General features: G+C 42.1%; 2 protein-coding genes across 15 annotated transcripts; both read left to right on the forward strand.

Annotated features, from left to right (window-relative positions):
* On the forward strand, positions 1-4,167 carry LOC148387430 (solute carrier family 22 member 21-like). Of its 6 annotated transcripts, XM_088396425.1 has the most exons (11): positions 3-567; positions 1,374-1,477; positions 1,718-1,872; positions 2,102-2,273; positions 2,435-2,576; positions 2,657-2,751; positions 2,849-2,892; positions 3,028-3,063; positions 3,154-3,336; positions 3,416-3,551; positions 3,722-4,167. In XM_088396425.1, the coding sequence occupies exons 1-11, from the start codon at positions 241-243 to the stop codon at positions 3,759-3,761; spliced, it is 1,434 nt and encodes a 477-aa protein (XP_088252551.1). In that variant the 5' UTR covers positions 3-240; the 3' UTR covers positions 3,762-4,167. The 6 variants fall into 6 exon arrangements, with proteins under 6 accessions (XP_088252550.1, XP_088252552.1, XP_088252548.1 ...); XM_088396424.1 differs by having other exon boundaries at positions 1-567; positions 3,028-3,336; XM_088396423.1 differs by having other exon boundaries at positions 5-567; positions 2,849-3,063.
* A 2,754-nt stretch (positions 4,168-6,921) lies between these two features.
* tcf3a (transcription factor 3a) lies at positions 6,922-21,332 on the forward strand. Of its 9 annotated transcripts, none has more exons than XM_088395902.1 (20): positions 6,924-7,476; positions 8,801-8,896; positions 9,030-9,105; positions 11,332-11,405; positions 11,909-11,984; positions 12,570-12,610; positions 12,717-12,834; positions 13,250-13,299; positions 14,281-14,374; positions 14,675-14,811; positions 14,895-15,027; positions 15,146-15,204; positions 15,326-15,404; positions 15,919-15,995; positions 16,080-16,253; positions 16,334-16,439; positions 16,515-16,638; positions 16,821-17,056; positions 18,716-18,842; positions 19,191-21,332. In XM_088395902.1, exons 2-20 carry the CDS (start codon positions 8,843-8,845, stop codon positions 19,198-19,200), a joined length of 1,845 nt encoding a protein of 614 aa, XP_088252028.1. In that variant the 5' UTR covers positions 6,924-7,476; positions 8,801-8,842; the 3' UTR covers positions 19,201-21,332. The 9 variants fall into 9 exon arrangements, with proteins under 9 accessions (XP_088252024.1, XP_088252026.1, XP_088252028.1 ...); XM_088395906.1 differs by having other exon boundaries at positions 18,736-18,853; XM_088395901.1 differs by lacking the exon at positions 16,821-17,056 and adding an exon at positions 18,138-18,373.
* Positions 21,333-21,393: the final 61 nt, after the last annotated feature.

A 21,393-nucleotide genomic window follows, 5' to 3' on the forward strand; every position in this document is an offset into this window, starting at 1 on the left:
TCATTTGACCTTTTCAGAGCTCTGCTGACAATTTCTCTTGTATATTTTTCCAAGTCACTCTGACAGCAAAGTCCACGGTAGCTTCCATCAATATTTAACTTGGGAACTTTTTCACGTCTCTTTATCTCCCGAATCTCTAAATTAGTGATTATTTACTTTAAAGATAAAGTGATGCACGTGAGTTGACGCCTCTTTCAGGAGATCGCAGACATCTTTTTGATTGCAGTGTGCCACGCAAAAATGTCGTGTGAGGATTATCAACACTTGGACAGGGCCGTGGCTATTCTGGGAGAATACGGCCGCTACCAAATTCTTATTATGGTTTTGTTAAGTTTAACGGTAATACCGAGCGGCTACATGGGAGTACTGCCCATCTTCATCGCGGACACGCCGGCTTATCAATGCAGGAATTGGTTGAAGTCCATGCCTTGCGACGGGAATTTTTCCAGCTGTTATCCGTACAAAGTGGATGCGAACTGGAGCGAGGCGGTCGAACCGTGCAACAGCACAGATCGATGCGTGGATGGATGGATCTTCAGTAATGAGAGCTATACTATAGTTTCGGAGGTAAACACGCAATGCATAATACAACATGATAATATATTGCTCACCCTGCACGCTGAATTAAAGAATTGGCTCGTAGTGAATTTTAAAAAAAGTGTCAAAAGTTTTCCAGAGTTGTACACACGCTCTTTTCTTAGTGAAACACTCGACACAATTTTACAGTTTTTTGTTTTTTTTATCAACGATGTGATCAAATCTTTTTAGGTGAAATTAGTTTTTATTTAGCACACGAGGTTTTCATAATAATATTTTTTTTTTCTTTCAGAAACGTCAGCTATAGATTACAATACCTGGTCAAATTTGGATTCCTCAAACATCAAACTGAAAAAAAAAAACGGATGTGCATGGGGGAAAAATTCACTTTTTTTTTTAAACCAGCATATAAATACGTTAAATTGCGTCTTCGCACTGTACTAAATAAACTTGTTTTGACAGAGGCTAAATAAACCTGTTTTGAGAGAGGCTAAATATTTGACTTTGTACAACCTCTTGTTGTTGTTGGGGCTGGATTTGCTCATCTCATCTGCAAACTGAGCTCTAATTGACACTAAACTGTCAAGGCACTCAGATGTCATGCAATATGCATCTATTAATAAAAAAAAAAGCAGCTATGTAATATACTGTAGCAAAAGTGAGTCTTTGGGATTTTGGGGTGTGGCAGACCTGTGTATTTTATCTTTTTTTTCATCATTCTATCTTTCTCAGAAATCTCTCGGTCATCTCTCATAATCTATATGCAGTTTCTGAAAGAATCACAATTTACGATTGTTGTGATGAGCTTTCTAAACACCTTTCTTGATGATTTACAGTGGGAGCTGGTTTGCGAAAATGCATGGAAGGTGCCCATCTCTACTTCGATGTACTTTATGGGAGTCCTGTTGGGATCCCTCATCTTTGGTCAACTCTCAGATCGGCAAGTTTTATATGTTTTTTGCATCATTCTAGAAAATTCAGTTCACTTCTGGTAACTTCTTAATTAGAACATTGTGTGGATTTATGTTTGATTTATTTTGCATTTAACATTATGTTTTAGAACACATATGTTTTACTAAAGCGTGGAAATTTCACTTTTTTTCCTATTAGTTAAACATTCAGAGTCAACATGACATTTTCATATTCGTGTATTTTTAGTCTTTGTTGACATTATGTACAGGTATGGCAGAAAGCCTGCACTTTTTCTCACCATTTTGCTACATTCGGTCACCGCACTGATCCAGGCCGCCTCCGTCAACTGGGTCATGTTTTGTGTTCTTAACTGCATGAGAGGACTGGGACAGGTGGCCTGCTATACTGCATCATGTGTTATCGGTAAGAGGACAAATGTAAAAATGACTTTTAAATTTTTAGACTTCATTTTCACAAGCATTTTATTTATGTGTGCCTTCGTTGGAAAAAAAAATGCCATTTAATAGATTAGGATAGACTGAAAAGGGCAATTAATTAGATTTTGTCCCTAAGGGGTGTTACGTTCTATGTTTAGTTGTGAAAATGTCAAAAAGTGTCTGGAATTCAAATTCCATCTTTCTGTCTTGTTCAGGGTCGGAAATGATGGGTAAATCTGCCAGATTGAGTTTGAATCTGCTGGGCCTGTGTGTGGCGACTAGCATCGGTCTTGCCCTGCTGGCAATGCTTGCCTACTTCATACGAGGTTGGAGGATGCTGCTTGTTGCTACCGCTATCCCAAGCTTCTTCTTCCTTCCTTTTTGGTGGTACGTACCTAAAATGCGATTCTGGTTTACAAACACGATATTAATAATAATGTTGATGATCATATTTTTAAAGTGTCAAACAGCAGTGGAGTTTTATTTGTTCCGTGACCATGGCATGCTTTCATATTAAAATAAATAAAAAATCAGTTCGATGATCTCAGGGTGATTCCCGAGTCTCCTCGCTGGCTTTTGTCGAGAGGACGTGTGAAGGAGGCTGAAAAGGTTTTGCGCCGAGCTGCCAAGATGAACCGAATCCACCCGTCTGTCATCATGTTCAAGGTTGATAATGACCCGCCATTATTGGTGTGTATGGTTTTCATTATGTGAGAAATGGGCACCTAATATTTGCATCCTACCTAAATAACTGTTTTTGTGTCTTCCAGCAACACTCCACTAAAGAGAAACAGACGTTTACATTTATGGATCTAATACGCACCACTAACTTGAGGAACATTACATGTCTTGGTTGCATCACATGGTAATGTAAAACTCTAATTTTTGAAGTTTGCTGAAACTATTTCCAACCATTCACATTGTTATCGAATCAATATGGTCTTGCCTGTGTCTTTGTGCAGGTTGGTAAGCTCGATGGTGTTTTACGGACTCGCTCTCAGTATGGGTAACCTGAAAGGGAATATTTACCTCAATAACTTAATTTCAGCAGCCATTGAGGCAGCGGCATACATTTTCACGTGGTTCTTGATCAGCCGAGTGTCACGGCCCACACTTGTTTTTGTCTCACTGATGTTCACAGGAATGACACTCCTTGTGGTGAGGCTTGTCCCGGAGGGTGTGTATCTAATCATAATAAATTGGAACACGTTAGTATTGTTTGTAAAGCTGGGCGTGGTTGTCATTTTTTCATTTCCCTTTTTTCCAGACATGCATGCCATAATCCAAGTGTTGGTTTTCTCGGGAAGGTTTGGTTCTTCTATGGCTTTCGGTTCTGCATATTTGTTTTTCTCTGAGCTGTACCCCACGGTGGTCAGGAACACAGGTCTGGGTGTTGTGGCCACAGCTGGACGCATAGGCACCATTATCTGTCCTTATGTCATCTACATAGGCAAGTGTGGATGGCTTTACTGCAGAAAATACTGATTCAATCAATAATTGAAAAATATCTTTTTGTTTTTGTTTTGCAGGAGGTTACAATAAGATTCTCCCTTTTATTATTTTTGGATCTTCAAGCGTCATTGCAGCTCTTTTGAGTTTGTTGCTGCCAGACACGAGGAATAGCAAATTGCCTGACCTGATCAATGAAGCTAAACCCAGTCGATGGTATGTTGGTGCTTGTCTCATATATGATTTTCATATGTAAATAATGGTTAACACAAACACATCCTTCAGCAATGTAGAAGACAGTAGGATAATTTTATGCAGAAAACTGGTTTGTGGTCTTGGTTTCAGAGTGTTGATCAAATATTCTGTCTTTTATTCCCTATCCATAGCTGCTTCCCTTGCATGCAAGCAAGCGACAGCAAAGACTAATGCAACGGCGCCCTCTGCTGACAAATAAATATACATTTGCTAACAAAGGGATATCTAATTTTGTAAATTAAAAAAAAACGTCTTGTTCCAAAGTTGAGTTCACACTCCATTGTATCGAAGTCATTGTTTTTGTGATGTTGTTTATTTTGCATGAATTTTGGTGTCCTGGAATCCCCAAACAGAGACTTGTGTTTTAATATTGTGGCGTAAATATGCATTAACGACTTGTAGCCTGCAAGTGGCAGTATTTAGCCAAAACTACCCATCACTTCCTGTATGACGGGACTCACTTGCCAGTTTATTAAATCAAAACCGTAAAAAGGTAACAGCGTTCATTTCTGTTAGCGGCTTGGATGAAGTGCTGCATCCACAAGTGAAAATACAATAAAGGCATTTACTGTTTTCATGGGGGCGTGTCACTTTTTTTGAGACTCAGGACAAGAACCACCGTGTAGTGAGGTGAGCAGTGCATGAGTCAGGACCCCCTGAAATTCAGTGTGGCTAAAAACAGAGGGAAATGAATATCCCATTTTGAAAAATGTTTTCATGAGCTGTAATGTATTGTAATTCCTTTGTGCTTCTACTCAAGACATTTCAGAAAAAGATCAAATGGGCCTTGAGCCACCACAAAGACACACAGTGTTGCAGTGGATGTGCTCTGGTTATCTGAGCAATGTTGACGCAAAGGGAGGGAGGTTGACTACTGCAGCAGAAAAACAGCTAAGTCTGCAGTCATTAATATGCAAATATGCAAATGAGAATGTAATTAAGATCGGGCGTTTGTCAGTTGCTTTTGATTGCTAATGAATTCCGGGAGGGTGCAGGGGGGGATGATGAGTTAAAAAAAAAAAAGACCAAAAAGAACAAGGGGATGTGGTGCCCCTTTTTCCTGTCGTCACAACAGAACTGAACAAACACACAAAGACTTGCTAAATGATTCCTAAAATGTGTTGCCAAAATATATACAAGGTTGTTATGTTTGTGCCAAGATAATTAAGCGTGTACACACTGACCAAAAAAAAAAGGCCGGAGGCACCATAGGAAGGTGGAGCTGCTCATTAGGAGCAATGTAGCTTGACCCCTGCGGCGAGGGATGCTCAGGTATCTCGGCAGGAGCTTTGTGTATCTCACATACGCTTCTTTTCCATGCTGTTTGCACAAACGCGGGGTCTTGGGTTAACCCATGAGCACACACGCACTACTGCATGCTATTGCTGATGCAATCGTCCCTTGACATTTGTACAGCCTTTGCGGAATCACACGACATGAAATAAAACATTGCGCAGAAGAGAGGAGGCTGGCGTCGTGTCTTCCTGAGAGCAGATGGATAAAAATGGGTACATTTTATTTGAAAAATACATTAAATTACACAAACACAATATTAATCATAATTCAGTGGTTAGACTCGAGGGTTCGCATTGAATATATTTTAAAGAAAACTTTTTAGTTGACCTGCCCTTCGATAATTTCCAGCTGATCTTAATTTGTGGTGTGTGTGTGTGTCTGTGTGAAGATCGTGCCTTTTTTTTTTTTTTTACAGGAAACAGGAAACCAGAAGTCATAACAGGATGCCCTATAAGTTTTCATACTGTACCTGATGCGTGGGTGGCTGCACGGGGTAACCCATTTACAAACTTAAGGTGCTTGTGTAAGACGAGGCCATGAATGCGTGGGAGGGGTGTGGTGTTAGGAAAATGGAGTTCCTCTCTAAATATAGATTTTTATTTTTCCAATATTGCTGTGCATGCGTGTGTGTGTATCTGAGTGTCTCCCCCACCGCACAACGCAACATTTCATTCGTCCTAGTTTCTGAAAGGCATCGTTTGATGTTGACGTAGCACAGCAATATGATCACCTCCAATGCAAACACACGCTCTGTGTTTCCCCCAAGTGCACTGCAGGAGCAGCACGGAGAATCAGTGACATGAAACACGTTTTGTCATATTGAGGTTGATCCACTCGTGTCGACTCTCTTGTTGAAAAGATGTCTCGGGGTGAGTATGTAGCGCTCTTTATTTTTATTCAATCAAAGGTTTTGTGGACCAAGTACCAAGAAGATTTGTTTTCACGTGGTTAGGTCTGAAATTCTAAAGAATACTTTGGGTACCACAATTAATGTCTTACAGGTGTACATCTGGGCAACGCGTGCTGAGCATGTGCGTGTGTGTGTGTGTGTGTGTGTGTGTGTGGTTGTGCATGGATGGCTAGGTTTTCTCGTAAAAGGCCAATGCAGATGTTGCGGTCGTTTCGGAGTAAACCAGTGTGGGTTTTGTCTTGTCTCAAGTCTCACAACAAATGGTGATGTTTAAGTGCAAGTCTTGTTTCTGTATCAGCTATTGCCCCTCACCCCCCCTCGCAACCCCAAAAGGTTCAGGTCGTGAACAGACAGCGTGTAGATCTTTTGTTAAAAAAATCTGTCGAAATTAGCTACTCACTAACAGTTGCAGTAACTGGTAGTTTATGATGTCTCTAGAAGTACAAGTATGACAACTACATGTTTTTAGTGTTATGGAAAATATTTATTTAGCAAGCATCAGCATAATATTTTACTGTTTATTTTGGTTACCTGCTTTTGAACAAAGGGCCTTTCACTTTTTGGATGAGGATTCTCTGTGAAGCCAGGACAGGATGACCTTGACAGATAAGTCTGCTTACCACAGAAGAAGTACATCTTTGTTTTAAAGGTCAGGGATCATAGACTGAAAAAAAAATCTCAAGAATCCCTTTACAATGCATAACTGTTATTAAAATTATAGATGTGCAGCTGTTTAAACACAGGATATTAAATGTTAAAACGGGTGTTACTGGTGCAACAGAGTATAGTTTCAAGTTTAATTGCATACTAGCAAGCCAAAAGTGGCACTAGTACTGGGGAAAAGCATTGCTAGTTTTCATTTTACTAGTATGCTCTCTTGCTAGTGAAGACAAAAATAGCATACTGTACATGGACATTGAGCTGGGTATTAAAGATATCAAATATAATCTCAAACGGCTTTTTACACAAGCGCTGGTTAAGTAATTGATGGTGCTGGTTTGCAACCTGCAGGCAAAACAACACTGCCTCGAGTTTGACATATTTGGACGTCCCACCTGTCAATCAAATTTGGCTGCATCCTATTGGTCGTCTTCTCCGATATTATCATTCCATCTTCAACGTTGGTCCACTCTGGACTCTTCGCCTCATCCGCCCCTCGACATAGAGCCGCGCGATTTGCAAGTCCAAAGCTCCGGTTCGGTAGCTCCAGACAGAATTGGACATAGTATCCGGATTTTTTGATTATTTTTACATTAACAAGTAACCATCGAAACGCGTTTCATGGCGTTTATTCGTTTTGGATGAAATTGGACACCGCTAATGTTTCTGGATGCGTCCATGTCCTCCTGTGGGCCGAGCCGCGGAGGGATACATCTGTGGAAGCGACAATGTGGAGGCTGCTAAAATGTCTACTTGGAAAATGAAGTCGCTACAATTTCTGTAATATTAAAAGAAACAGAGTCATCGCTGAGTTATGGTTCGTGTCAGAGACGGCTTTTCGGTTTCGTGACGAAGACAGCAGCGAGGCGCTGGACTGTTTCAATCTTGGCTTTCCTCATCTTCCTCAAGCCCACTATCCGGAGGAGCACGGAGGGGGCAAGGGATCCAGTCCATAACTTTGTTTTTTCTCCTCTCCGGCGCTTTATTTGTCATTGTTGGATGCTACAAAGCTGAGCCAAGGTAAATACGCGTCTTAAATATATTCTCACAACACGCCTGTTGGAGGTTCAACTCTTCTTGTCTGTCACGGTGTTGGGGAGTAATAGTCAAGTTTTAAGCGCATTTTTTCCCGTCAAGTTGCATTTGCACGGGGAAAACAGAAAGACCATTTTGTAGCTAATTGGTTCTCGTTAATTTTACCCTGACGAGGTTTGGGTTACATGTTAACAAAAAAGTCGTCTTTGTTTCACTTCGGTATGCTGAACGTATTAGCATAGCGAGTTAGCCCCCCCCCCCCTTACACACACATACACACACATTGATGTCTGCCAGTATGTCGAGTAACATCAGTAAAACAGTCCCTCAAAAGTCGAAACTATATTTTTATAGACTTTCATAAAGCCGAATACAGTTTCGCTTGTGTATTTCGATTTTTATTTGTGTTTGCCAAGTTTTGAAATTCTCTATTGAAACTTTGCCGACCGGCTCTTTGTGTCGAGTCCCCCTCGCTGAGCGGAGTGGGGGCCACCAGCAAGCCAGGCAACAGGTTTGAGCTTCTTTTTCTTTTCTCCAATGGGTTTGATTTGTTCCACACTATAAGTGATCCATGTAAAACACATACTGTACTATTACAGCCAACACACTAGCTGCTTGTGTCAATTAGGGGGTTGCACTTGTTTCTTGCCAACTTGTCTCAGTTGTGGGCAGGATGGTGTGGGGGTGCTCAAGCGTTAACAACTTCCATTTGTTAGGAGAGAACTCCCCCATTTTGACCTCAGACCACAGAAGACCCTCGAATATTCGTTTTAAATGTGATAATGCACTGTTTACGCTATTGTTCAATGCATAGTTTTTTTTTCATACGTCATTATGTATGTATCACTTTGTAGTCTAAATTGATTTAGGTTAAACATGTATTTAATTGCAGGTGATATCGTTTTCCCGAAGTCATCACGATTACTGCTTGCTAATAAATAAAAACGGTGGCCAAATATGAAATTACTCATTTCCAACTTTTGGTGTACATCTTTATTTTGTTATGATTGATGCATCAGATGCTTGTAACGCCCTTATCACACATCATATCTGCTAGTGTGAATGCCTTTGTGGCTTTCACAGGCATAACTTGATAAAAAGTCACATTTTATCTTGCACTGCGCAGAAAAAGTTGTGTAGGAGGTGGATTGGAATATGATGATAATCATAGCAATCTATTTCCCTCTGACGATATTGACTGTGCAGTTTCGTAAATCGCACCACACTTGAGGTTGTTGTTTGCTCTAATATAAATTTTGGAAAGGATTAATGATTATTTTCCTCATGTTTTCTTTACTTGTGCCTGCAGTGGCTTGCTGAGACCGAAAAGGCAAGCGAACGGCAACAGAGGATGACGACAGTGGGGACAGACAAGGAGCTCAGCGACTTGCTGGATTTTAGCGCAGTAAGACTTCAAAAGACAAAGTAACCTTTGAATAAATGTATAGTTGGCAGGTCTTTAGGGATTGAACACTTTGGTTGGTCACTAGTTTACTTGATTGCATGTGTTGGTTAAAATGTCCTAATTGTCATTTCAGATGTTTGAACTTCCACTTTCAAATGGCAAGAGTAGGCCAACAGTCAGACTAGCCAGCAGCCAGTTTGGAAGTTCAGGTGAGTCCAAAATCAATTTATTTTTTGACTAAATTGCAAAGTATTTAACAAGATTGTCACATGTTACATTACGTACTTCCCCGTGTCATCTCCGCTGCATTTTCTCATCCATATCTTGCATTTGTCATTTCCATCGCCTTGTCAGCTGTTGCTATTCAATCAAGAAAACCACAAAGGCAGAGGCAGTGGGGGTTGATAGGAACCGACCAATTAATCACCTCTGCTGACTCTGGGAAAAACATTGTCCCATTCTGCTGTCTTGCATCCTACTTTAAGATTTTTTATTCGTTAACGGGAAACGGTGACATAACGGCCCTTTGTTTGGAGAACGACTATGATTTGGCTGTCAACGTGTTTCAAGTTTTGTGAAATAGTTTTTTTTTTTTTTTTTACATATGGCCATGTTGAGGTTTAGGGTGTGTGGAGGTTGAACTTCTGTGGTTGTGACTTCAGTTAGGAATGTATGTGAACTTCTTGTTTTTTCTGATTCAAGTCACCAACGAGCTAAAGTGATTCCAGTCCACTTTCATTTTTTGGTCTCTGGAAACCGAGAACATGCGGGATATATTTTTAGACACTTTATGAGACTGAAATGCAGAAGTGTGAGCAGAGTTCTATCAGTTCAAGAGAAATTCTCTATCTGCTGCACATTTCGAAGAAGTATAGTCAGTTAACGTTGCCATTTCAAATGTCTTAACGTTTGACGAGAAAAAAGCAAACAAGATAACGTTGGGGGTTGCGGCGCACTGAGCTGTTTTAGAAGTCTCCAGTGACTCACAGGTTAAAACAACGCGGCATGTGTTACCGAACATTGTTCAGTATTTCATTAACGGCCTTAACTCTCTTGAGGTTTTGACATGGATATGACTTCATGCTTTGTGTCTGCGTGACTCACTTTGCAGCGGGAAGGAAAAAGGTGTATAGACATTGAATTCGAAGTGCCTGTGGCAATGTTCCTGTTGAGACCCAAAACATGTCTGCAAGTCTGGTCAATGTTGTACTCCTCAAGCCAGTGAGTCAGGCTAGCTGGCTGTTTTCAGTATCTCTTCCTGTGTAATTATAGACTAGCCATGCCTGAAGGGGAGGAGTTTTGCATTGGGGTAAAAAAAAAAAAAAAAATGCTCTGATGTTACTCATCCTTTGTTTGATTTTGTTTGTAGTCTGTTTGATAGTCTGCACTTGATGCAGCTTTCTCGCTCTAAAGAAGAAAATTGGCATATGAAAGGGATACACCGATACTACTTTTTCATATCACGTATGAGTGCATGTATATGTCCTGATACCAATATTGGGTATGATGGGTTTGGGGGAGGGATATGAGTGCTTTTTGGAAAAAAACAACAACAACAACACAGCTTTGACAATCACAAAAACTCAACCGACTGAGATCATAATTTCCATCCCGAAATAATAAATCGTTCAACCGGAACGTCTTTGTTTAGTCTCGACCTTCTTTCGCTTATTTATTATATTTTTAGGTTAGGCCACAACAGAACCACACTTTTTCTTGAATGTTGACAGACTGACGCAGTTACCTGTCGAAAGGACGCCATCTTCTTCCTCAATGATTCCGCCAGTATTTGAATCTGATTGTGTGTGTGTGTGTGTGTGTGTATAGATCAGCGTTGCCACAGCGCCCACCGCACCGTGGGCCCATCATTCTGTTATACTGCCGAATCCTGTCGTGATTTGAGACCGCCTCCACACCCCCCATCATCATCATCCGCTTTTTAATTAGACAACAAAACCAAAATATGAATATTCATAGACTTGAGCTTCATTAATATGCACAATTATGCAAATCAGACCGCAATTTAGCTTGCGCTTTACCCAAGAGATTCAACGTTGTAGTTCAAGAAGAGATTGAAGGAAATAGGACGGGCAGGGACCGACTCTTAAAATCAGTCGTTTCAGACGCATTCATCTCTTTGAGTGCCAGAGTGTTCTCGTCAGGCATAACATACGTCACTTAAATGAGATTTAGACCTTGTTGGAAAAACGTAAAGATGTGGAATGGGTCAGCGAAGGATAGAGGAAATCATTTTGGGACTCTCATATTGGGTGTTAATTATTCAGACTTCATATAGCTTTCATCCATGTGACTACAATGTCTCCACACTTTGACAGCTTCGATCATCTCTTAAAAAGCAGGTCAACTTCTCCACTCCCTGAACCTTGTTACATAGATTATATAACATTATTTATTGCTATTTCTCGACTTTACAGGCGTTGATGAGAGGAATGGATCCAGTCCCTGGGGGTCCGGAGAGCAGAACAGCCCATCTTTCAGCCAGGGGAGGGTACGAGCAAACTTGACTTTCATGTGACTGCATTGAGCCTGGTTATGGAGATGCTCTGTGGATTTGCCTGTTCAGTGTTTATTTTGTTGCTTAGACTGCACTCGATAAAATGGCCCTTCTTACAAATATGAAAACATTGCAGAAGACACTTTGAATTTTGTTTGTATTCGTCATGAAACATAAGATATTGACTCGGGTGCAAAAAAATTTGATTGGATGATTGGATAGTCGTTATTAAATATAGATAACACATATTAAAGTATTGATATATTACAATGTACACGGTTAGATAGCAGTAGTACACAATAATAATTGAGTGGCCCTAATCATTAAATGTAACTATCAACTTTTGCTTGAATTGAGTTATTGTGCTTTCATCCACTTGGGTAATTAGAATGTTGAAAAAGTCACATGGGTGTCTATTGTAGTTGTCTGCAACCATCTATTTGTGGTTGAATTTTTTTTTTTTTTTTCTCCCAAATTTGTGCCATCTTCTCTTCCAGTGTTTTGCCGAAGATGGCGTTTACAGTGAGCAAGCTGGCATTGCACCTGGCACAGTGTTTGGTCCAGGGATTGCTGGTAAGTTGAATTCAGCAGCTGAAGAAGACATACGCGGCAGCTGTCTTCACCCCCAAAAAAATATCCGAGTATTTTCCCCACAGCCACTACAGCGTACATACATATTTATGGATGCATTCCTTGTTTGTCTGCCGTTCACATACTTAAGGGCAAGCCATATTCATGCTCAGGTGCTGATGGATGCAGGCAGCAGGATAATCGGGGAGGATGTGTAGCAGCACTGTGTTCCATTCTGTGCGTTCAATATGGAGGTGGGCGTGTCCGCGGGGTCGGATGGGGTGTTGGGGTTATAAAGGGCACCCATGCACAAACAAGGCTCTCCCATGGGATTGCATTGGCCTCTGTTTAACTGTCAGGGGAGGGGAGCAGAGACAGGCACAATTGCCCCTGAACCATTTATAATGGCTCAATTTGTTGTTGTTTTGCTCTCCGCGGTCATAAATATTGCCCATCATACCCAATCGACTCGGCAGATGCGAGGCGTTCATACGCAGACGGGGCGGTTGCCAGACTAGGATTTAATGTTGACATTAATGCCTAATTTTGCACAGCGTGGCCTAATTTCATTTTGTGTTCTTCCAACAGGGAAGGCTGACAGAGGCCCCTACTCGTCATTTGCAACGCAGGTAAATCAGTTAGCAAGACAAATCTTCCTTCTTTGCATTTTGAGTACCCCACCATTCTCTACTATGTTATGCATGATTTATTTTTTTTCCATTTGTCATTTTATAGCCGGGCTTTTTGCCCAGTGAGATCGCCATGCCCAGTCCTGGTGCCCTGTCCCCCTCTGGCTTGAAACCAGCCTCCCAGTTTTACAACCCTCGCAGACGACCCGCACAAGACCCCATTGGTAAGATTTGAAAAGACCCACGCTTTCCATTTCAGTGGGATAACAATTTCCATCAGATCAGAAAGCCTTTCCCTATTCTAATCTCAATTGAAGTGCCTGTCTGTAATCACTTCTCTTGAAGTTTTTAAAGTACCAGGAAGTTGTCACTTTTCTTTCGTCAAGCGGGTGCTGCGGTTGATTGTTCACATTAGATAAGAATATACTTTAATTAGGTGACAATCAGTGGAAGAGATGAACATGCAAACCGACATTGATCAAATGAATATCTACCAAGAAAATCACAGACGCAACAAAAGTATTGCTAGAAGTTTTATTTTGAAAGTACACAAGATCGCAAATGCTGCGTAAGAGTGTCGTTCATATGTGAACGTTTTGTGCCGTTTGACCCTCCTTTGTTTTTTCTTCTTTCCATCAGAAGCTCAGCCAAAAAAGATCCGGAAAGTGCCCCCTGGCCTGCCCTCTTCGGTAAGTGCTAACATTCAGCATCGCATCCCACCCGGTCGGCGGTACTGCGTTTTCTCAGATGGCGTCCGTTCTTTTTTCATGTTCTATTTGGCATCTCTGTCCTCTTTGTGGCTTGCAAAACTGTCCAACTGCAGCAATGCTGTATATTCAGCTTGCGCAGCTGTGTATGTGCACCAGTCATTTAAAGAGAGAAACGTGGGGGAAAAAGCCACTCATTGAACCACTCGCTCCATTTGTAGTGTATTTATAGCGTCATACTTTTTGGGCCCTTCTACTTTGTGACCACATTTCCTCCCTTCTGCCAGGCACATTTGTGTAGCTAGCGGAGGGAAATTCATAACTCATTTCCCCCCTCCCAGTCTCGCTTTCTGATCGGCCGATTTCCTCCCTCCCCTTCTCCGTTTCTTCCTCCCCACCCCGCCATCGCCTCAAACCCCGCAGCCCCTCCCTCCCTCCCTCCCTCCCACTCACCCACCCACTCGCCGCCGTGAACAACAGCTCTCCCCTTTCTCTCTCTCTCCCTCCCCCACCCCTCCATCCCAGCTGCCAGTGGAGTTGGCCGCCATCCAGGATTCGACAGATGGTTCAGTAATTAGGAGTGCGTCTCTCCTTCCCTCTTCTCCACTAGCCTCCTTTTCCTCTCCTTTTTCTTTCTGCTTAATCAAATTACAGCAGAAAACTCCAGTGCGGTTGCAGTCGAGTTTGACTTGCATCAACAGTCGTTTTGCTTAAGAAAGCTGTCGGTAACTCGGTTCTTGTGGATCCGTTAAACGTCCAACTGCAACTCCCGTCCTGTGCTCTTTTGCTTATGTGTGTTAAGCATTCAAAGGCATTCTCAGACTGGTTCTGTTGAACAGCCTGATACTGAAAAGAGTCGAAATGAGTCACAGGCAGGATGAGACTATTATAATGTATTTTGTGTCTATTATGTCTAGTAATGAAATCGAGCATTTGAAGTGCGGGTTTTTTGTTTGTTTTCAGGTTTGTGCCTCGGGCGAGGATTTTAACAGGGACAATGCTGGCTACTCTGCTTCGAAAGCAGGAAGCATCTACACACCACCGTTCTACATGCAAGGTGAGTTCAATCGCCAGTTGGCACAACAACCTCTATTTGTCCGTTGAGATTGAGTAAAATAACAAATGTTTGTGTTGCAAAAAGGTTTGCTGACCTACATACTGTAGTTTAAAAATGCCCCATCTTTTTACCATTTCATCATGAGCACGGTTGGATGAAATCATCAAACTAATGTGACATGTCTCATATGTGCCTTTTATTGTCTTTTCATCTCCTGTGGCTGGATGTCCCTCACCCTTCTTGGACCCACCCACCCCCCACTGCGGCCCCCTTCTCTGTCTCTTCATGCAACCCTGACAGAAGGCCTCCACCCGCCTTCCGATCCATGGGGTTCTGCTGGGTCGATGGTTCAACCTGGTTATCCTTCCATGCTGGGTAACTCCACCCATCTGAGCCAGCATGGTCCCTTTACTGCCATCAACCCCCAAGACAGACTGGTGAGCCTTCATAGTTATGAGTTGTTTTTGGGACATTTGTCTGCTTGATCTGTTGAAATCCTTTGGTCTCTTTGGCGTCCCAGAAACGGCAACCGCTTCCCCTCTCACCCCAAAACTACCCCCTACATGGCAGCGAGGTCAACGGCAACCACCCGGCTGGCTTCCACTCTGGCTCAAACAGCTACGGACTTCCCAGTCAGACACCTCCTACTGCCGGTACTATTATGTGTAAACTCTTAAAACAGACCTTCATGAACAGTGTAAGAGCATTTGATCACAGACTTGGCGCTCAGAGCACATTTTAATCAGAAAAAATTGTTCCCTTCCTGTCAAGCCAATCGGGGATCAGTACCTGGGAGTTCCGGTGATGAGATTGGGAAGGCGCTGGCTTCTGTAAGTTGTGCAGACGCAAATCCATATGAACATTTTCTCATACATTCCTCAGAACCTTTATTCATAATTGAGCATCTGGGTTTTATTTCATCATACCGAAACGCAAAATGTTTGTCTACAGATCTATCCTTCAGACCCAAACAGTAATGGCTACTCTTCGTCCCCGTCCACTCCGTCCGGCTCTCCTCAGGCTGTTTCAGGTCAGTCATCACTTCCTGATTTAGCTCTAAACTACTTCTATGAAAGACTGCAGTCATCATGAGATTTATAGCCTCGTGATAGTTGAATGTACCATTAAAAATGTAATTTCTGGAATTTTCAGTAGTGCAGACAGTGGTGCTACTTCTGTGCAAATGCAACACAACATAAAAACTTAACCTTCAAATGATCTCCCAGACCCGCTCACCCGCCAAATATAACTTATGAGAGAGGAAGGGAAAGTACAGTCAAAATAAAAAGAGGGAGAGGTCACTTCCCTATTTGTCTTTACAATTTGTTCTGGAGTGACATCATCACACATCAAATACTGTGAGTGGCTCAAGTTGAAAAATAATGTCAGTAGAAAGTGAAGGCTTGAACGGAATTATTTATAGAATACATATTTACTTATCGTTTAGAGCAAATGCGTTCATAAAGTAATTATCCACAGCTGACCTGCTTGGTGGAGACAGACAAGTATTTTTACGTGAGTAAACCATTTCGATTCCTCCACAGGCTCAGCTTCCCAGTGGACAAGGTCATCTGGACAAGCTACACCTTCACCTAACTTTCATGGTGGACTTCAGAGCATGGTGAGCCTTTCAATGGATTCCCAAGGTTTTGTCAGCTATATATGTCGATGATGTCATTACGCTTTGTAATTTGCTTTGCTGCAGTCTAATAAACTGGAGGACCGCCTGGACGAAGCCATTCATGTTCTTCAGCGACATGCCAGTGGACAAGGGGGACCAGGACTGGCTGAGATGCAGAATCTGCTGACCTCCGGTTTGGGATTAGGTTCAGCTTTTAGTAACGTAGCACTTGGCTTGTCCAGTCGCCTGCCCGGAATGGTGAGATTCATCAATGGATCCTGCAGAATGTTTTGCTCTTGAAACATGGTCAACATACTTACTTCATGATTGACTTGAAGGTCTCCAACCATCACGAAGACTCTGCTGGCCTGCCCTCTAGTGGAGGACTTGGGCACCACAGTTCCTCGTCAGCTCTCCAAGGCTCTCAGCCTGAAGGTTTCAACAGTGGGTCTTTCTCTCTTTTCTCCTGCTTGTCACAGAGATTCAGCGAGTCACATTTTTCTCCCGTTTTGTTTGCAGGTCTAGTGAGCAGCCTGAATCGCTCCAGTGACGTCAAACGAGAGTCCAAGGATGAGGATGAAAACTGCTCTGTGACTGACAAGTCAGAGGATGAGAACAAAGAGCTGCAAGCTCTACAAACGAGGTGCATTTTTTTTTTCTCGTATGACATTAGCACTTTTTAGCGTAACGTTGTTATCTAAAACTTCTCAGAACAATGTTAATGATTGTCAGAAAGCTACATTACATCTAGCTAAGAAAGTTGATGCTTACCTGAACTGTGCCCACAATGTTGTTTCCTTCCCCCCCTCATCTGCCATTGGCTAGTCTGATGGATGAGGATGACGAAGATCTACCAGTGGAGATTAAAGCTGGGCGGGAGAAAGTGCGGAGGATGGCAAACAATGCCCGCGAGCGGCTCCGCGTGCGGGACATCAATGAGGCCTTTAAGGAGCTGGGCCGCATGTGTCAGCTCCATCTGAACTATGAGAAACCGCAGACTAAATTGAACGTGCTCCAGCAGGCCGTTAACGTTATACTCAACCTGGAGCAGCAAGTCCGAGGTCAGTGGGTGTCCAGGGAGAGAGGAAGGACGAAGAGGAGGAGGAGGGGAAGGTCTTCTTGACAAACTAAACTATCACATGGCTTCATGCTCCTGTTTGGCCCATTTAGTTAGAATCAATGATGTCGTTCGTTCATTTGGTCAATTACATCCGGGAACATTTAAGCTTTCTACACCATGCAGTCCATCCTTGAAGTCACCTCCAAAGTGAGGGCAGGGAATAAGGACATGAAGCTATGTGACTGTTTGAAAAACACCCCCATTCTCTGGTTTTGGTTCTCCTGTGGTAGCACATGCTGGATGCGTGTGTATGTGTGTGTGTGTGTTACCTTTGTCTTACTTTTATATCCTTTGTGCTTCTTTTTCCCCATGTCTGTGTGCTTCCCCTCACCTTACCAGTTTATTAACCTGTTTGTTACTTTGGCTTTTTTCCCACCGCCATTTTGGCTTTTGATGTTACACACAAGCTCGACATGCGTTGTCACGTGTCTTAACCCGCCTCAACCTCAAAGTGCCGCATGTCCTTGCAACATAACCACGCTCATTATGCTGCTTGGCGTTTGATGTTTCATCCTCCATCCACGTCTCGGCTTATTTTTACAGATGGCAACCTTGAGCTATTCTTGACCTCTTTCCGATAAATACATTGACTTGTGATGTATTTATCACAATGCCGTCACTCTTCTTTGATGTGCTGTAGTGGGTAGAGAGCTTTACTTCTCACACCCTCCTCATATCTTCTGTCCCTCTGCTGGAAAGTTGTAAGATCCCCTCAACTTTCATCCTGGACCTCAGTGACCCTTCACAATTACATTAGTTTGTGGAGTACGGTGTTTATTAGGACATGGCCTCTCAAAAAAAAAAAAAAAAAAAAAGCATAGAAGAAGAAAGACACATCCGCCTGCCCTCTGGCCCGGCCCACTCCACTGGGCTGTTTCTTCATCTCACCTGCAGGGAGGAACTTTGAGCATTTAGAATGGAGAAGCACTCCACTTAAGAATATGAGCGTGAGCGTAGGCTAAGCCAGGTTGTGATTTGGCTTTGCTAACCAGCCCCGCCAATCGCTCTCCTCCTGGCTGCAGCGTTATCCCAGTGACCGATGAGAACCTGACGGCCGAAGAGAAGGAGCAGAGGGAGCGCGAGCGGCGCCTAGCTAACAACGCTAGGGAGCGGGTGCGAGTGCGCGACATAAACGAAGCCTTCAGAGAGCTGGGCAGGATGTGTCAGGTTCACCTGCAGAGCGACAAGGCCCAGACCAAGCTTGTCATCTTGCAGCAGGCCGTCCAGGTCATACTGGGCCTGGAGAAGCAGGTGCGAGGTAGGTCGGCCAACCCGGTCTGACGTCACTAGTCTTGTCCACACAGACAGCCGAGCTTCTTCTTACGAGAGCCTGGGGGCATTTCCTCTTAAAGGTCATGTTCAGACTCTGTGTAACACCCACTTTCTCTTTTCACGTCTCTATTAACTGGACCAGTGAGGAGGAGAAAGGGAGAATATATGAGGAAGGATAGATATCTGCTTCTTCTCATCCTACTTTTCCTGTCTTCTCATTATTTTTTTTCTTCCTCCCCCTTTCCTCTCCTCTGCTCCACTCGTGTGACGTCCAAACGTATGGCTCATTGAAGTTGCCCTAATCGTTGTTTATGTGCCTTTTGTAAAGAGCGTAATCTCAACCCAAAGGCCGCCTGCCTCAAGAGAAGAGAGGAGGAGAAAGTGTCGGGCGTGGACCCCCAGATGCAGATGGGAGGAGGTCTCGGCGGTGATGGACACAATCCAATAAGCCATATGTAATTCCGAGGTTTGCTTCCAAGCTTTCAGCGGTGCGGTTACAGTGGTGCCTTGACTTGCAAGCCATCCAACTTGGCATCAACTTTTGATGATATGATACCCGAGAAGAACATGCGAACCAGTGCGCCGCCATCTCAGATATTAATTTCGCTAATTGTAGACAACCAAACTCTCCTACCTTGTTGCAAATGTTCAAAATTGCGTCAAATTAACGTTGCCTTGAATTTATTGACGTCCGATGATTGGCGCTCTCATAAATGTTGCAAGTCCAGCTACCACTGTATTATTATTTTGACATTGTATATGCAGATTTACCTAACATATTTATCCAAATGTGTTTCTTCCAGCTCCTGTTGACTAACAGATGTTTGAAGACGTGGCCTTAATGCACCTCCATGTGGTTTTGGGAAGGCACATCGCTGTCAAGGTTGGGGGGGGGGCAGTAACAAACATAACAAGCACACTTGTATAGAACAAGAAAGAGAGAGAAACGTGTATTCATACTATTTACATGATTTGACTCAAGGACACTGAGGTGGGGACATTCTTATGATCATGTTTTTGTAAGACATTCTGAAAAAAGAACGCTTTACATGTTGGGAACAAACCTGTTTGGATCAAATAGTCCTCAATTCCTTCTGTGAGCAAAGCCACAATTTGTATTATTATGTTGTAACACGTGGCATTCCCAAATATAACAGAAGGTCTTAGATAGATTGACTGAAAAGTCAGAGGGGACATGACTTGATTCTTGTTTTTTTTTTAAAAAAAAAAACATTTCTTACTCCATCTGGTGTACATGCATCATGTGTGGTGTTCCTCCCTGGAAAGCGCGAAGTTGAACTGACAGACTGCCCGAGGAAGCAGCACCACTGAGGAAAGACTCATCTCCAGATACTGAAAACCAGTTTCTATGAGGGGCTTCCAGACTAATAGACCTTCCAGATATCAGTTTGCCCCACACGAGTTGCCACTTAGACCAGGTGTTAGCAGCCATCCTGCACGGCCTAGTCACAAGAGGACTTTTTTTTATTATTATTATTAAGCAGAGTGACCCTGCAATATGTTTTCCATTTATTATTCTTGCTTAAATAGCCATCACACCAGAATGATTTTTGCAAATATTTTTCTTTATTCACATTTGAGCATGTAGAGCAGATGACAAATGGTTACATAGGGACCATTTTATTGCCAGTTGTGGAAGTTTCCGGCTGTCCTCTGTGATTGGACCAATCGGGTCACATCTTATGGACTACACTGACAAGCTCATCTCGCAAAGTTTGTATTAAAAGGGATGACGAGTTGTAAAGCTACCTTCCTCACTATTAATTTACTCAATTGCCATTTATTGACTTGGTTTCTTTATCATGAGAAACACCCCTCCCATTTTGATCACCTGCAAAACCTCTTTGTAATGAGCTTCCTTTTGTAGAATTGTTCATGTTTTTTTTTGTTTCATTGTAAAATAGTTAAAAGTTAGTGTGTGTGTGTGTGTTTTTTAATGCTTTGTTTACATTGTTTAAATTGGAGACTTTTTTTTTTAGATTGCGGGAACAAAGTGAGGTGTTTTGTGTTGTGCCAGATGCTTGGAAATGTTAGAAATGACAAATTCTGGCTATATTGTCACATGTTGTGATAATTATTATATATACATATTTTTTTGTTATTTCTGTGCAAACCTGACTTTTTATTTGGATTTCTTTGTTTATGCCAGTTCAGTTTAACGTGGAGCAATATGTTGTCAGTCTCTACTTGTGTAGATTATTAATATGATTCATTTGAGTTGGAGCCACAATCGATTTTTCAACGTTATTTAGCCTCATTATACAGGTGATAGAATTCATCAAAACAAATGCATAAAGGGTGGCCTTAGTCATTTTTTTGACTTTGGGAGTGTGGATGAAAGTTACTAACCAGTGCCTGAATACTTCTGTTACATGCATATATGATGGTGAAATGTTGCATTCAAGATCATCAACAAGAATTTATTGATGCGACAGCTTTGACACTGAATCCTACTTAGACCTTTTATTTGTGGATTGACTATATTTTGAATATGAGCTTGTCCTTGACTGCCATGTAAATGTATGTACAGCTGTATAATGCATCAGCTGGAAAACTATTTGGATTACCTTTGTGTCATTTGAAGATTATGCCCTATGCCTATGGAATAACCCGTGAGTTTATTTTCATCTAAAAAGAATTGTTCTAGTAATGCAAAAAAAAAAAATGGACTTGTGTTTATGTAAAGGAATTTTCTACAGTGTGCAGGTATGACAACACAATATTCTTAATTAGAAGACTTGTCAACCGCAACAAATGACTTGCCACAGCTCTTTCTGTCTTCATAAATATTTGAGGGCAATATCTATGTAGGCTTTGTCCTCAAAGTGCCTCCAGTTTCCTATTTTTATATATAAAGTAGATATTGAGAACTGTTGTGTATATAACAGTAATGTAGTAATAAATGTGCCATTTTTAATATCAGAGATCGCTGTCTCATTGTCTTAAACCTATTTCAAACCTGTTTAAAATGTTCTTACCATATTA

This window comes from Syngnathus floridae, chromosome 14, assembly GCF_059516105.1.
Source record: "Syngnathus floridae isolate MCC-2025c chromosome 14, RoL_Sflo_1.0, whole genome shotgun sequence".
Lineage (NCBI taxonomy): Eukaryota > Metazoa > Chordata > Actinopteri > Syngnathiformes > Syngnathidae > Syngnathus > Syngnathus floridae.